Source organism: Ursus arctos, unplaced genomic scaffold, assembly GCF_023065955.2.
Source record: "Ursus arctos isolate Adak ecotype North America unplaced genomic scaffold, UrsArc2.0 scaffold_33, whole genome shotgun sequence".
In the NCBI taxonomy this organism is placed as follows: Eukaryota; Metazoa; Chordata; class Mammalia; order Carnivora; family Ursidae; genus Ursus; species Ursus arctos.
Genome location: NW_026623019.1, coordinates 16525815 through 16542256, shown reverse-complemented (window position 1 = coordinate 16542256; position 16442 = coordinate 16525815). Strand labels below are relative to the sequence as shown.

At 43.4% G+C, this 16442-nt stretch overlaps 1 protein-coding gene across 6 annotated transcripts in view; it reads left to right on the top strand.

Annotated features, from left to right (window-relative positions):
- Positions 1-15783, top strand: part of PRUNE2 (prune homolog 2 with BCH domain) — a 248761-nt gene extending 232978 nt beyond the window's left edge. The window contains exons 16-20 of one of the 6 annotated variants that reach the window (XM_044391105.3): positions 226-324; positions 3506-3541; positions 4080-4118; positions 8572-8619; positions 12472-15783. In XM_044391105.3, the coding sequence (XP_044247040.2) occupies positions 226-324; positions 3506-3541; positions 4080-4118; positions 8572-8619; positions 12472-12502 (253 nt within the window). In that variant the 3' untranslated portion in view covers positions 12503-15783. The remainder of the gene's footprint in view (positions 1-225; positions 325-3505; positions 3542-4079; positions 4119-8571; positions 8620-12471) is intronic. The other 5 variants (XM_048218333.2, XM_057305531.1, XM_048218334.2 and 2 more) reach the window with 5 other exon arrangements.
- The last annotated feature ends 659 nt before the right edge of the window (positions 15784-16442 follow it).

Sequence of the window (16442 nt, the reverse complement as noted above, 5' to 3'; positions counted from 1 at the left end):
GAATAGCACCTACCTCTTTAGGCTGTAAGAAGAAATAAGTGTGTTAATAAATATAAACCACTTAAAACTATATCTTGCATATTGTAACTACTCAAATATGTAGCCTTTCTTTTTAGTAAGTACTGGGCCAAGGTGTTGCATTTTTCAGGATTTTCAAGAGGCAACAACCTTAGGGGGGGTGAAATAGCCACTTAATGATATTTTTCTTTTCTTTTCTTTTTTCAGTTCAAAATTCAGTAGTAAAATTAAATATGTCAATAGCTTAGCAGAACTGAGTGGGCTGATCCCAATGGATTGCATCCATATTCCAGAGAGCATCATCAAGTAAGTCTGGATGGTTTCCAAGATTTGGTAAGAAATACTGCATGTTTGGAGAGGGAGGTTGCAAAAGAACTCATTTCTGGAATACTGGGGAAATGGCATTATCTTCTATTTAAAACAAATATTAAATATTTTCCAATAAATAGATTTTTTTTTTCTCATAACCCATAGATAACTGTTCTGTTCTTTGAGATCCTCTTTTACATAATCTTCTCTTGGGGTTATTGATTATTGCTCATTTCACCTTGAATTTTGCTACCATTTTGGGGACGGCATGAAGTTAACATGAATCGGTGAATCTGTCACCTGTGATTCCCACTCTCACAAACACAGCTGGGTCTGAGTATAGCTTTGATTTCTTTATTGCCTTATAGAAAGGAACTTACCCACATGACCCTAGGGAAAGGGCCGGGGGGCAGGGAACTACCATCTCTCTGTTTTCTTCTACATCCTTCTTCTTCATGGTTCCCTTCAGGTGAAAGGTAAGGCAGGGTGGTAGGTGGCGGGGTTAGGGATGACCGCCTTCCTCAGGACAGGGTAATGTAGCCGCAGCCTGTGAGGAGCAGGCATGGAGACTGAAGGTCACTAGATCATGCTGCAAAAATAATGAGTAACAGTTAACAGTGACCACTTGGAGCTGAGCCTTAAACATGTGGATACTGACAAATGAACCCTCCTGTTTGGTTCATTGTTGCAAAGAACCATTGTTTTCTGTGGCTTGTGCTTTTCTTCCACTGTGTCTGATTCACTCGTCTTTTTAATTAAAAATGGGAGGAATTTAACCATTAGCTCAAAGAGAACAGATAAGGATACCCTGCCCCGTCCTCCTCCATTAAGACGGATAACAAAATGGACCTCCCAATTTGCACTTCCAAAAAAGAGTCCCTTTACTAAAAAAAATAATAATAATAATAATTAATTAAAAAAAGGAAAAGAAACTGGAAGGAAAGGACTTGCGTTTAGTGGCAATACTATGTCGGGCATAGACGTGCTTATTCGTATCACGTGTTTAATCTCCACAGTAAACCCCCATCTGCAGATCAGGGAAACTAACAGTAAAGAAAAGTTACTTATGCACAGTGTAAGTAGGAGCAGGGATGAGATGAACTAGAATTCAGACCCAGGTCAGCCTGGCACCAGAATTCCCATCCCCTTTTCTAGTAGTTTCCTTGACCTCCCTTAAAGTATCTGTCTGAAGTCAAAGCTCAGCAGCAGATGCATTTGGTTTTCCTTGTGCTGGTAGGAGGTGAACACAGGATAGTGATTTGGCTTCGAACTGCCGTTGGCTCAGCCAAATCAAACAGTGTTTCTATAATTCTAACCATGGCTTTGATCTACTTAGCTTCTGGGGTTCCCACACCTAGCGAACCTCACAGCTCTGTCCTGCTGCCTCAGAAAGGTGCCTCCCCATCTCCAGAGCCGCTCCTACTCTTTGAATAAAATAAAGTAACTAGAGGGGCTCCCAGGTGGCTCCGTCGGTTAAGTGCCCGACTCCTGATCTCAGCTCAGGTCTTGATCTCAAGGTCATGAGAAAAAAAAAGTCACTGGAGCGCCCACCTCCTGTAACGCTGCCTCCATTTGCAAAAGATAACAAGGACATTTTCTCTTCAAGGGGAAATGGCCACTTTCTCAGTGAATACAGTAAGGCTTCCTGTTGGAAAAAAAGAAGAAAATGGATGTTGGAGACTTAGCATTAGATTTGAATCTTCCTTCCGTCCCCCAGTGTCTCTAAGACTTCAGGCAACCTATTAAAACTCTCCATTGTCTCAGCTGCAGCATCCAGAAAAGGGAGGAGTAGGGGGCAATTCATAGACCGGTCCCGAGGATCGAATGAAAATGTGCATAATGCCTTCAGGAAGCCTCCTGGACTCAGTTAGCAAGTCAGAATGTTATTATCCTGATGTTGCTTTTAGGGACTCAGTCTCATAGCGGACCGTGTAAATGAGAAGTTAAACATGTCCAGGACACTTTTCATTCATCGACACCCATCGTTTTTTCAAAGGCTCCCATTCAGGAGAAGTTTCTTCAGGAGGAAGGGTTCCATTTCAAAGAAATTGACAACCATCTATGTCCTCCCCAGGGGTCCATGTTTTCTCCTGTCTTGTGCAATCCGTCTTCTCTGGATGTCCTTTCTGCCACTTCTGTTCCCGTCCTCCACTGTCTCATTTTCATGTTATGCCATTTTCAAATTGATACAAGCTATAGCCCCTTCCTGTTACTGAGTAACATTCAAAGAGTCTGGTCTCAGCCAATCCCAAGACCCGTATTCAACTGGGATGGAGCCTGTCATCAAAGGGCTTGAATGAAAGAAAAACCTGCCCCATCTGGAATCAGATTTATAATTACTGATTACAGTCAGTTCTTGTTATTGGTGGCCGTGATGTTCTAGAACCCTGACTGGCGAATGTGGAACCATTGTTCCTAGGGGGAGTATGGGGCTAAGTTCCTCCAGGCATCTGGTTAATTTTCATTAGCCAATTAATATATAACCTTGTTCTATGTGTGTTTCTGTTTAAAGACACCTTATCTGATGCATACTGTTGACTCACTAACATTGAATTCACGACCCACGGCACCATAACTCCTGCCTAAACAAAGCTGCTGTAACACACACGTATTCTCCGTAAGGCACATCACAGCCTTCTCGTGCTTAGGAACACCGGCCAGCACTTACGCACTATGCTTCGAGGCCATTTGAAATGGCGAAATCACCAACGAACAGCACAAACAGGGAAAACATGGCATTAAATAGGTTGCAAATAGGACGCCTGTTGACAGCACGAGAGCTAAAACGAGGACGCAGAGCCTTGTTTTTTTCGACCTCAGCTGGGAAGGTGCGCATCAGGTGACTCAAATTTTTTGCCACTCAGTGAAAGTCAGCAAGTGCCCACGGAAGTGCCACGGGTATTGATGCTGGGGTTACAGATACAGGTTTAATCAGTAGGCAAATTTGCAGACACAGAATCTGCGAATAATGAGGATTGGCTGTATATCATTACGAATTCTAACTCATGGATTTTATCAAATGAAAATAAGTTTTCTCCCAAAAGGCAATCTGATGATTCTGGGGGGAAGGGGGGTAGGCTTTTGCTGTCTCGTTTTGACTGTCCTTTAAACCACATACCTGTCGTTTCTCCATCTGTTTGCTCGTTTTCCTCATTGCATTCATTTTTTATCTCGTAAGGTACGATGAAGAGAGATCTTATAAGAGAAGTGTGAGGTAAACTCTCCCGAGCTACCCTTCACGCTGGACCCTCTGTGTGTGTGCACCAGTGTCTCACTCGTGGGTGACCTCAACATGCTACCAGTGCGAGAGGTCATTCTATCAGCTCCTTGTAGTCTCCCATTCTGGGTCTTTGTCTTGTGTGTAAAGCTGTTGAGGTCAGCCAAATCTGCAACCAAAACCCACTAAACCAGATACACCCTTGACTTGGCCCAGGCTGCAAGCTCTCTCTAACTCTGCCCCACAGACCGATGTGGACGGTTTCGGCTTTATTCAGCCAGCATGTTGCTGATCTCCTTGCAACTTGTAGATGCACCTTTCTGAAGGAACTGGCAGAGTAACCCTACAGAAACACCGAATGGGAGGAAAGGGCACCAGGTCCAATCGAAGGAGCGCGTCTCGGTGCCCCAAAGGATGGTTTCTAAAAGCACATATGCTCCACTTATGTTTGGCTCCGCTTTGCTGGGTGACTCTCTCACGCTGTGCTTGCTTCTTTTTTGTTTCTTTTCTACACCGATAATTTTTGCTCATGCAGACTGGATGAAGAACTGAGGGAAGCATCAGAAGCAGCTAAGTAAGACTTGCTTTTCATTCGGCAGCTGGTGTGATGTTGGCTTGCATTTCCGGAATGAATCGGGAGGACTGCATGCCTGGTGTTTTAGTCTTGCCTCCTGATAATAATGCTGCACTTGAAATGTTCCCTTTGTCCCACGATAGATGCAATTGCTGGTATTCCTACTACAACCTACTTTCCCCTGTGATCTTGCTTATCTTAAAGAACACATTTGTTACCATTGTTTGTTTGTTTGTTTGTTTCTTTTTTTTTATGTACACGCAATTTTTGGCACTACAGCCCAGGAACACATCACAGGCATTACCACATAGCATAACATCCACATGATTGTTAGATATTTTGAGGCAACAAAAGCTCACTAACTCATACTAATGGAGAGAAATGATGACACGTCGAAATTTGGAATATTTTTGTAGAACCAGTTTTGTCACTTTCCAAGTTTTTTTAAGCACATTATTTAGCGGACTTGGAAGTATTGCTTAACAAAATAATGCTTCTGAGCTATTTGGATGAATAGAAAAAGAATCATTACTCCCTATTGTTAAAGTATAGTTTTCAAAAGGGCAAAACCTGAACTTTAATGCAACTGTAAAGTGGATACATGCCAATGATTTTATTCAACTAATTATTTAATGAAGGAGCCAGTAAGTGTTAAAACCGGTTCAAAGAACATTTGCAAAGCTAGATTTCATTGAGTGATTTATCGAGGAATGTTAGGATAAGATTATTAGTTTAGATACAAAATGGATCAGTGTCCAACAGAGCAATAAACTGTGACCTAGGATGATCTTTTCCACTGGACAGAAATTATTTGCATCTCTTTTCAACAAAAATGTACAAGTTAACCTCTGCCCCCAAAGAGTTGTAAAATAGCCCATCAACAGAAACTCAACTCAGCATTGCTTTGAAAGAAAATCCAGTAATTTCCCTTTCTTACTTCCAAGTCCAAAAATTTTTCTGACACTATGTGTCAAGTAGACAGGTACTATTTGGAACGTTTACTATATTAAAGCTTCTTCTCCACTTCAAATGTTGCTTACACTGTTAATTTCTATAACTAGTTCCCATTTTAATAGATACTGCAAAAACAGAAACCCAGGCAATGTCCAAAAAGCTACAAATTCTGAATAAATAAGGTTTTATTTTCTATATAAGTATAAATGCCAATTCCTCCTGAGAACAATCCATTGAGGTGTTTTTTTGTTTTTTTTTTTTTACTACAACACATTCTTATTGCAGGTAATCTGTAGAATTATTTGCCTTTAGAGTGGACCTTTTGGGTTAAAATTCGAGGAAAAGGGCCACCTGGCTGGCTCAGTTGAAAGAGCATGCGACTCTTCATCTCGGGGTTGTGAGTTCAAGCCTCACACTGGGCATAGAGCTCATTTAAAAAAAAAAAAAAAAGACTGAAATTAATTAATTCAAGGAAAGATTTTTGCCTTAGAAACCTTGACATTAGTGTAGTTTCGTGTTACAATATTCCTATCTTTAAGTTTTCGTTCAAGATAACTGACACCCGTTTACACTAACAGTACTCGAAAGTATTTGAATTTCTACACTAACAGAATCTTCTTAGTCTCTGACTCAACTGTTACAAACCAGAAGTTGGAAAAGAAAGGAAGACGTTAGGAACCAAGGAACCAGATGTTGGCGTAATGCACCCCGTTAACATTTATCTGCACTCAGTTTGCATGGTGTCATTAGATTCCCCAGAGACAGAAGAGCAATGAGTTTGTCTTTCAGATTTTTTTTACAATGATAACATATTTATAAAATTAAGGAGGTGTTTTCAAGACAAAAGATTGAGGAGAGGGAAATCAATAATTTTCCAGCCAAACCCATTGTAAGTCATATGGCCATGTTCTTTCATTATTACCATAAAATCTTGCCCCCTTCAGTAGAGTTTTCCCTCCCTCCACATGTCGGCCCTTCCTGTTTAGCTACCTAGGGAAATAGTTATTTGGGGTTTATTGTGTAGCTTTCTCTTTTTTCCTCTCCGATCTTTCCCTCTCTTCGCTTCCCTAGCCCCACACCCTCCCTCCCCAGGTGTCCAGATAGTCTAGGATGATCCTGAGACGACTTGATCTCCTTCCTGACAGAAGCACCAAGCATGCCTAGCACATAGTAGATGCTCAGTAAATTTCTGCCGCATAAATTAACGAATGTGCATAAAATCCAGTTCATCACCGTGGAGCAGTGGTTCTCAGACTTCACTGCACAGCAGGATCACATGGAACACTGGCTCCAACACAGGGTCTTGGGACTCAGCTCAGAGCCTCTAAGTCAGCAGGCCTGAGCATCGGTAATCCTAACACATTATGGTAATGCCTTTGCTGCCCGTCTGAGGACCACGCTCCGACAATCACCACCTGAAAGCCAATGCCCGAATAAAATTTGTCTTAGGAGTCAATGCTCTTGTTTTGGGTTCAGCGGGTAAGCTGCCTGTCTCAGTTCCTCTCCAGCTGATCCTCCACCTTTTGATGGTGACATGACCTGTGCGAGGACTTGAAATACATTTGCACATTTGAAAATGTAGGGGGAAAGAACTTTACACGGTTGGCGCCACAGATGATCGCGATGCCTCTAAATCCTATCGTACCAGCCTACTAACTACATCTCTTTAACTACCTTTCGGCCTCTGAAGTGGCTCCCAGTCCTCGGACAGATTGTATATGATTTGGCGTTCAGAAAACATGGTCATTGCAGACCTATGGTTAGGGTCTAGAAGCCAGTTAACCCAGGTTCTTTCTATTAACAGACACACCCGTCCTTCCACATGACCTCTATTTAAAAACTTCAGGCTGGTTCTAACCGAAGGCAAACACCTACCTCATCAGGGAGCAAAACCTATCTTGCTCTTGTTTTGCTTTATTTTCGATCATTCACCTTTTCCGCCCATACACACCACCTCTTAATTGACTTTCAGAAGGTGATTTCTTCAGCCTGCCCTACGTTTTCCTTAAAACTTGACATCTATGCAGGAGGGAAAATATGTGGGAAGGACTAGTTGTGTACAGAGAGCTGTTCTTATTTTGAAAATGGTAAAGAATCCATCAGCTGCCTTTGGAATGATAGTATTAAATGGATTGGAAATTGCTGTTTTCATTGGAAGGGATTATGCAAAGAAAAAACACAGAAGTTAGATTCAGAAGAATGGCTTTTCTTGATGCCATTCCAGCTTTGCTAGGTTTTTCTAGCATACTGTTAACACTTGCCTGACTGTCCTTGTTCACTCAAGTTGCCAAATATTCTCCATAAAAATGCCTGACCACCAGTGAGAAGGGTAGAGGGGGCAGAGGGAAGCGCTCTGTCCTTCCCAGGGAGATCGATCGCCTTCTGCCATCTCAACAAAATGTCTAATGTGAATAACTGAACCTCTTATGTTCAAACAGATGTATTACCTAATGAAATAATTCACATTATAAAAGGAAGCCTTTCATTTAAAAAGATCACAGAGGGGCTCCTGGGGGGTTGACTCTTCGTTTTGGCTCAGGTCATGATCTCAGGGTCCTGAGATCAAACCCCGAATCTGGCTCCATGCTGAGCATGGAGTCGGCTTGAGGTTCTTTCCCCCTCCTCCACCCTCCCCCTCTGCTCCTTCCCCTGCTCTCGTGCTCTCGCTCTCTCTAAGTAAAATCTTTCTAAAAAATAAGAAATAAAAAGATAATAAAATCTCTTTAAATATTTTGTTTGCCCATAATAAAAGATGACCAGAGGGGAGAAAGTAAAAGTTGAAATGTACTGTTAATCAGAAATTAATATAGAACACATGTGAAATTTGCTTACAGAGGAATGCCACCACATTGGAATATTAAAAGCAGCTAATATTACACCAAAAGCATAAACACGTTCATACATTGTAACAAAACTCATTTATTTCATATGGTTACATTTTTCTTTCTGGACACATTCAGTTTAGGTTAATCTTCGGATTCACTCTTATTACCCAAACACAGCTCAGCCGTATAGTAGTAAGTGTCCTGTTATTTTTCTGTAACAAGGAAAGCTGACCCTGGCATTTTTTCTTTTAGTGTCTACGAAAATCCTCATTCTTGTGCAAACTGAAAGTTAACTGTGTTCGTGTGCAAATAAAATTAGGCTGCTTGAGAGGGGCTGTCCTTTATGTATCAAGTGTGTTACTTGTGTTCCAAAGAAACACTTGCGATATCATGATCTCTCTGAATAAGGTAGACTGAAAAGTCAGGACAAAGTAACAAGACCAGAAGAGACCACTGGAGCTGTTTGGAATTTCAGTCTTCCTTTTACGCTTCTAAATCACGGGCAGTTACTACATTTCAAAACCGATGGTAAAAGAATCAGGCGTAGATTTGTTCCATATTAGCAATGAGACGACATCAGGTAGTTTAAAATGCCTGTGTCTGTTGTGCTTACAAAGTGGTAACAGTGGAGAAAATGTTTACTTGCTTCCTATTTTGTTTTTCCTTGCACTCAGAACTAGCTGCCTTTACAATGATCCAGAAATGTCTTCCATGGAGAAGGAGTAAGAATTCACCATCCATAACATCTGTGTGGTTACTTGTAACATCGTATGGCTGGGCTCTGAAAGAAAACAAAAATACATCAAGGATTGGGTAAACTCTGTTCAGATGTTCAGCTCTCAGGGGCTCCGTTTCTCAAATCAGAACTTTAAATAGAGAAATGTGCCGGCTCCACACCGTCTCTTTCATGATCACTATTACATTCCCTAAGGACAGCTTAAGTCTACTTGGCATTCTTTTTTCCAGTCCAAAAATGAGCAGAAAATGAATGTGAGAGCCAGATGTAAGAGCATTTGGGCAGGAGGAATGCAACTCTGTTTTCTGAATTACATCATCTATTTTAATTAGTGAAAGTTGGCACTTTCATATGAACTTCATATTTGAGTGGCTGGGGGAGAAGATGTCCTTGTTTTGAAAATTCCAAGAGGCAGTGGAGTCCGGATGGAACTTTAGGAAGAGCTAATCCAGCTGGCCTCATCCTGAGAAGTGGAAATCGAACACGTAGTGAGTGCCCACCACGTCCGAGTTCTATGTGAAAAGCCTCAGGCACGTTATCTGATTTTTACCCTCAGGATAAGCCTACGAGGTACATTTTACAGCTCTGGAAAGAGTGGCATACAGAGATGATCTGACCAGTCGCACGCTTTACAGTTGTAAAAATGTCCCAGAGCTGGGATTGGAGTCTGCAGTTCCAGAGCCAGTGGTTTTGAAATCAGAGAGAGGTGGTCATAATTCTGGAATGGGTGTGCGGCCTCTGATCTAACTTTGGTTAGTCTGGAGGAGGACAAACTTAGTTGCCTAAGAAACAGACTTGTCAGTTGCAGGGACTAAAGTGCAGTCACCAACATGCTCTCCGAGGGAACCTGGCCACCCAGCTGAGGGCTCCTCATCTGATCTGAACTGTAGAGAATTTAACACTGTCCTTCCCCGAATCCAGGAGGGGCAAAGATGGGACTTAAATGTGGCAGCTACTGTCGAGTTTTGTTCTCTTTGGACTTCCTTTCCCTCGAGGTCCGAAGCAAGGATGGAAAATCATAGCACAGCAGAGCGGGGGCCGCGAGGACCCTACAGTTTAAGGCAGTTTATAGATAAAAACCCCAGAGAGAAGGTCCCCGCAAGAAAGAGTAAAGAACAAAGGCCGTAAGGGGGCTTTTGGAAATCACACTGCTATTTTTTCTGAAGGTTTCACCTCTCCCACCTCTTTGATGAAGGCAACAATTGCTTTAAGCAAATTGCCACACGAAGTTTTGCAAGGGAAAAACAGAGCTCCTTAGGCCACCTTCATTCTTCTGCACATTTCCCCTCCCTCTGCAAAACAGCGCCCCCTAGAGCAGAGTCCCAGGCCCGCGGTTCACGAGCTGCGTGGAGGGGTTGTCGCTCATGGGCCCAGGCTGCAACATCTGCGGGCTTACCCACTCCTTTGTCTGTCCTGTCTGGCTCCTTGTTTGTATGTAGGGCTCACTGGGTTGGGGGGGCGGGGGTAGAGCACTGCTTTTTGTTTGGGTTCATTGCAGGGCTGGGCACGGGGGAGGGAGGGATGCTACAAAGGTGAATGTTACTTCCCATTTCTTAGAACATAACCTTCACCTGGCTGGTTTTCTTCAGCCCTGTCTTTCCCAAGCCCTTATCAGGCCCCTGATCCCAGCGCAAAGGATGAGATCCAGGCTGAGGGGCAAGAGTGGCCAAGAAGTTCTTACGCTGGCTTCTAGCCCTGGATTTCTGGCTTTCGTAGTATAAGGATAAGGGGCCTCATTTACCTTTGTCTGCTCCTGCGTGGAAGCATTTTACACCTTCTGTAGCTAGTATAGAATGGGTAACCTGCAGAGGCAGTTTCGAGAAGCTCAATCAAGCCAAGATTCAAATGAAATGTGCCTCTCTTCTTTTCCTTAAAGGGAAGTTAGGCCTATCCCCCGATCTTCCTACAGAAAACATGAGAGTTTGTATTCATCATTACACAATCTTGTCAGATACTTTGGAAGGAACCTCGTTTAACTCATGTGGGAAGCCAGAATGGCCTGTAGTTTCTATGTCTCCCTGGAAAGTTGCTTATAGAAATCTCAGCCCACCTGCCCAAAGGGGAGGAATATTCCTTTTGTCCTGTAATTCTGATTCGAGGTAAATTTTTCCCAAAAAGCATTCTACTTTAAAAAGTATCTAGTTGCTCGTCTCCTTCACTTTCAAGTTTGGATTTTGTTTGTTCATGTCCTAAGACTTGCGCATGCTTTTAAAATAGTTTTACGCAAATAAAAAGTGTGTCCGATCCAGGGAATGTGGTCCTATTTGGAGAAACTTAAATTAGTAACATCGCTGGTAGCTTCGTTGGCCCCACAGGACAACTGTTGTCTCAAAAATTAATCTTCAGTGTGGTTTCCTTATTTACTTAAAAATCGTCCACTTTTGACCATCCCTGGCTTCTTCCATAAACTGTGTAAATAGGTTTTCGTGTTTCAGTTTTTTGTTTACCAAAAGTTGAAGGGATGCATTTCTAAAACCCTAGAAGGTTTCCCAGAAAGTCAGTGTGGGGGCACCTGGCTAGCTCAGTTAGTGAAGCATGTGACTCTTGATCTCGGGGTCATGAGTTCAAGCCCCACATTAGATGTAGAGATTACTAAAAGTCTTATTTAAAAAGTGAAAAATGAGGTGTTTCAGAAGGGGCGTCATGGTGTGAGTGTTCTGTTTTCAGATTTTTATCAGGGCGCCTTTCAAAAAGACCCTGAGTACTACTGATACACTACCAGAGTAATGCTCGTCCTCCTACTTACTACTGGAAACACTTGAGACAATCCCTAGCAAGCGTTGAGAGAGGTAGGAGTATTCTATTTTACAGATACAGACATAGACATTTAGGCAAGGTAGGTAACTTGGCCAAGGCCCCAAGCTAATAAATGGTAGAATTGAGGGCGTTTCAAAGGAAAGATATTTTTTAGTCCTGTAAACTAGATGGACAGGCAGCATGGGTTACCCGTGGCTTTCTTTGCAAAGCAGCATGAAGGAACCCCTCAGCTGCTGCAGATCCCACCAGCAAAGCCCAGGTGCAGCGTGTGGACGGAAGGGCCAGGAAGGCCGGTCTAAGCAAAATCCACAGATACTCCCCGAATTGCCTCTTTCAAACGGTGTTTTTCTTTGTTCATGACTGAAATTCTTCTTTTGAGCATCCTGGCTGGAGCTCTCTTTTCTGGTAGGTGCCAGGAAGTTTATCACAACTTCACTGAGAGGCGGTAGAGTGTGGCCCAAGGAGGTCTTAGAATTATTTTCTAGATTATTGGGAGCCCATGAGACTTTCTTAAAAAACCACCTTTCCTTAGGTTATAAGAATCCATCTCAATCAGGTAGGCAAACCCCTTTCAAACAAATTCTTTGGCTCTAGAAAGTGTTATGGTTTTATTTTGTTTTGTTTTGTTGTGCTATTATTTCATTGTTGACCACTTTCTTGCTATGTAGCACTTATCAGCTGTTACTTCAAGCAGATCATGGATTTGCCCCACAAGAGAAGGCCATTTACTAGAAACAAGTAGATCCCTTATTCCCAAAATGCAATAATGTTCCTTAGTCTGCTTCAGAAACGAGCCCTCCCACGTGTCTGTTGCCTCCTTCGATCATTTCGAGAGGCGTAAAATGCTTCCAGAAACAGCTTTTTAAGAAAAAATACATTCCGCATTTGAGAGAAAGCCTTGACAACTAGGGGAGGGTTGTGACTTACCAGGTTTTTCTAGCGTAAGAACCTCGCATGATTTATTTTCAGTAAGTCCTTTGGGGAAGGAAAAAAGCAAACACCTGCTACTCCAAACCACCACGGAATGTTTCATATTGAGTTGCTCACGTTTCTCATTATTTTCTTCCTTTTTTCCCCTAAGTATTGACCTGAAGCTAAAAGAAAAGCCCTAGCTGGCCTTGGCTGGAAGAAGAGGATACTCTTCTGCTTCGTGATTCTGCTGAAGCCTCTCGACCCAGAAGAGACGGGGCGGATGCGACTTTTTTCCACTTTGCACTACCTGGCACCACTCTAAATTTCTAAGGGGAAAAACAGTAAGGGAATTTGTTTACTCTTCGCATATTTTATGAAATTGTGTGTATTTTCCTATTTTGCCAATTACGTGCCTCAAAGATTTCAGTTGAACCTTAGCAAGACAATAGGACCTTCCCTTTCAATATTCTGCTAACCCTTGCTGCAGTGGCATCTCATCTCTCAGACGGGTGTTGACCTATCAGATACCTTCTGTCCGCTCTTAATCACGAGTGGCTTCGTTGCCAGAGATTGTCTGGATTTCTCCTTGGCGATCATTTTAGGTTTAAGACACCCGGGGCTCGACGCTCCCTGGGCAAGTGGCCCCCCATGGAACTCCGCCTTTAAAACCCTAGACTCGCTTAGCACAGCTGTAAGCCAGACTCGGGTGTGAAGCCACCGTCCGCTGAGTGTGCCCGCTTGGTTCTTGGCCCCGTGAATCGTCTCTGATGTCCCAAAGGGACCCAGGTGTTCTAATTCACATCAGTTTTGTTTTAGTTATCAAATCGGGCATCGTGTTTTCTGTGAATCGGTCTTTTTAAAAATAATTATTTCTCCGATGGATGCTGAAGACCTCCACGCTGAGAAACTTAAGGGCTGATGTTGGCATTTTTTGGTAGCTATCTGCGCTTCACGCCGTCAGCTTCGTTCAAAATGTTACATTGTAAGTGCCAAGGACTCAAGTGAAGGTGTCCCGCTCAGAAATTCATTATTTGGGGACCTTCATTTCTCTGAAGTTCTCTCTCACAGGCGTCACAAAAAGCAATCTGTTTTCAATCGCTTTAATCTGACCAGAGGTTTAAAAGGCAATAGGAGTGCCTACTATCATTTGCAAAATGCCTCTGGGTCGTCTTCACATGCCCTTTAAAATCCCAGCATGCTCTCAAATCTGCGGGCCTCTGGCAGAGGGCTTGGCAAAGCCATGGCCGAATTTAGCACAGCACCTGTTTTCACACGGCCTTGTCACTAAGAATGGCTTTCACACTGGGGTCGAAAAAAATTTTTTAATATTTCACGACATACGAAATTTATTCAGATTTCAGGACCCGTAAAGAAAGTTTTGTGGGGACACGGCCTCGCGAGCTGGTTCACAGGCTCTCTGGGGCTCCTCTGCATAGCAGTGGCAGAGTGGAACAGTGGCAGCAGACCATGGGGCCACCAAGCCTAAGCTATTTTACTCTATTTATAGGAGGAGTTTGCTGGGCCCTGCCTGCCCCAGCGCACCCATTCTCCCCCCTTCTCCCATCTAGGATTTGAATGTTTGTTGCTATAACAGAATGATTTATTCTTTAAAAAGAAAATATTGGCCTCCCTACTCAGTAAAATAAATAGCTCGCTGAAAAAGACAGGGAGTCCTCCCCACAAAAGCATGGCTTGGGGTTTGTTTCCGTGACCCCAAGTGAAGCCTGCTTAGAAGCCTTCTGGCTGTTTCACGGGTGTTGCCGAGGTCCTGAACGCTCTCTGGGGGCCGTTCTTATTCTCGGGTATCACCTGTTACTAATAAGCTAACAATAGTAAAAATGCAGTGGAGACCAGGGTTCCACCGTGGGTTTGGGCTGGTGGCTACATCCAGGAGAGCTGTCCAGGGCACTCGAGTCCTGGGTTTCAGGCGCTTGCAGACACCTTGAGGTCGACCTCTTTGTGCGGGGGACTGAATGTTGCTGCCTCATTTGCTTCATGTCTGTCTCCCACCCGCCTTCCAGACGCGCGCTCATACACACAGGTCAGCGCTCTTCCCTCCATAAGCCATACTTAACCGAATTCCCCTCTCTGTGTCCCTTTCAACTGAGTATCTTGTTGAACTGTGTTCTTTTGGGTCTCCGCCCTCCTAGCATCTGTCTCGTCCAATAGAAAAACCCCAGAACATATGCTGTCTCTCCACCCAGCTCCACCTTGGGAAGCCCAAATTATGCCTCTCCCAGAGCTCCGTGTTGACATAAGACCAGTGACCTAATATCTGGTAGGTTCACCCAGGGACCACTGTTGCTCTGGGGTAGTTATTAACAAAGCTCCCTTTTGCTCAGCCATGTCCCATTTTGGAAAATGAATGAAGTGGTCCCTCGAGCCACAGGAGGGAATGAAGAAATCAGGGTTGTGTTGAGTTGGTACAAGCCTGAGAACAGAGAGCTTCTGATAGAAGAGTCTTGTTATATTCAACCGGACATGGCAACAATCTCGCCATTCACTTTCCCTTGACCCTGTCTAGCCTGTTCATGGAAAACTACTCAGGCGATATTCTGTTGGAAGCTTCCTGTTCCTACATGGAAATTACGAACCTCTCTCCCAGTCACTGATTTTTCTCTGGGCTGTTCTATGGGCTGCACCACTGTTCCGATAGGCATCTGCTATTTTATTATCTTAAACAAGACACATTAAGTGCACGTGCTAGAGAAAAGCCACTCTGTAAATTCAGTCCGAGTAAATAGAATTCTAGAAGAATCCTGGAAAAAATAATCCCTAAGCAGATAGGTAGACAGATGTAAACATTGACATCAGTAGCTATCTAGCTCTTGCATTCTGAGCATTCTTGCTTTGGTTCTGACTTCTGGGAACTGTTTTACACTTTTCCTGTAGGTCTGTAGGTCAGGGAACCAAGGTGGTCACGGGGCATAAGTCTTGTTTTCCCAAGGTGGCAACCAGTTGCTCTTTGCTTAGCTCCTTGACTAAGAAAGAACGTAAATCTACACAGAAGATACCATCAAGGAGTGAAAAAGTTTGTGTGAGGGCACTAGCTGGGTGTAGAAGAAATCCTGAAGTTCCTTGGAAGCCATACAATGTTTTGTGGGGCTACCTTCTAAGATACACTCCGACCTGTGTGAGGAAGTCACTACTCTAAGCTTTTGTGTGATTAAGATGTCATTTTAAGTATTTGGTTATGTCACTACGTTTGCGCCTCATCTAATCACAATGCCTCAGTAGTCTGCTCCCTTAGAAACATTTAGATGTGCACAAACTAATCTTTTATATATTTGAAAGTTTTTCTACCATGTATTGGGTTTGCTCAGAATAAAGTATCTATTAGACTCTGTTTTGGTAAATAAATAAATAGTTTCTCCCTAAATAGCGTGGGTTAATAATATAAAGATATGTAACACCACCATATTAAAAAAATATATATATAGCCTCTCTGTATAATTCAGAAATAAAAATTGATTCCACAAGTCATGGGCTTTCCTTTCTCTGTGTCAGTGAGAGTCTTTCTCCAGCTCCACTTCTGCCGTAGACTTGTGTGGATGTCAGTCTAGCTCTGCCCCTGGTGCTTGAGGACAGTGCTACTTTCGGCTTTTGTGGTTACTTGATTTTTGTCAACTTCTCCTTTCTCTTTCCTTTGCCTTTGGGGGCGTGTATCTATTTTAAAATCAAAATACATTAAATGGCATTTTATTTTTAGTTTGGGGCTTCCACACACGCACACAGACACACACACACACTTTTACAGCCTGCAGGCAAAATCAGAATTAGCCCCTGTGCCTTAAAACAAACAAGCAAACCTAATAACCAGATCTGTAGCTCTGCCCCTCCAAACGTGGTTGGAATAATCCAAGGAACAGCTGCTCTACAGAAAGTGAGACACTGCACGTTCTCACGATCTACGAATGAGTCACTGTCCCAGTGAGTGGGTATTGTCCTCTACCCAGTGAAGGTAAGGACAAGAGAAGACAGAGAAGCGATTACGGTCCAATGAAGGGCATGACGCTGCAAGGTGAACTGTTCTGTTCGTCTCCCCCTTGCCCTGACTACGGCCGTGGGAACGGGAGGCAGGCTCGGAGTCCGGCAGGAGGCAGGGGGCGGGTGGGAGTGTGGTGAATGCACCCTGTGGCG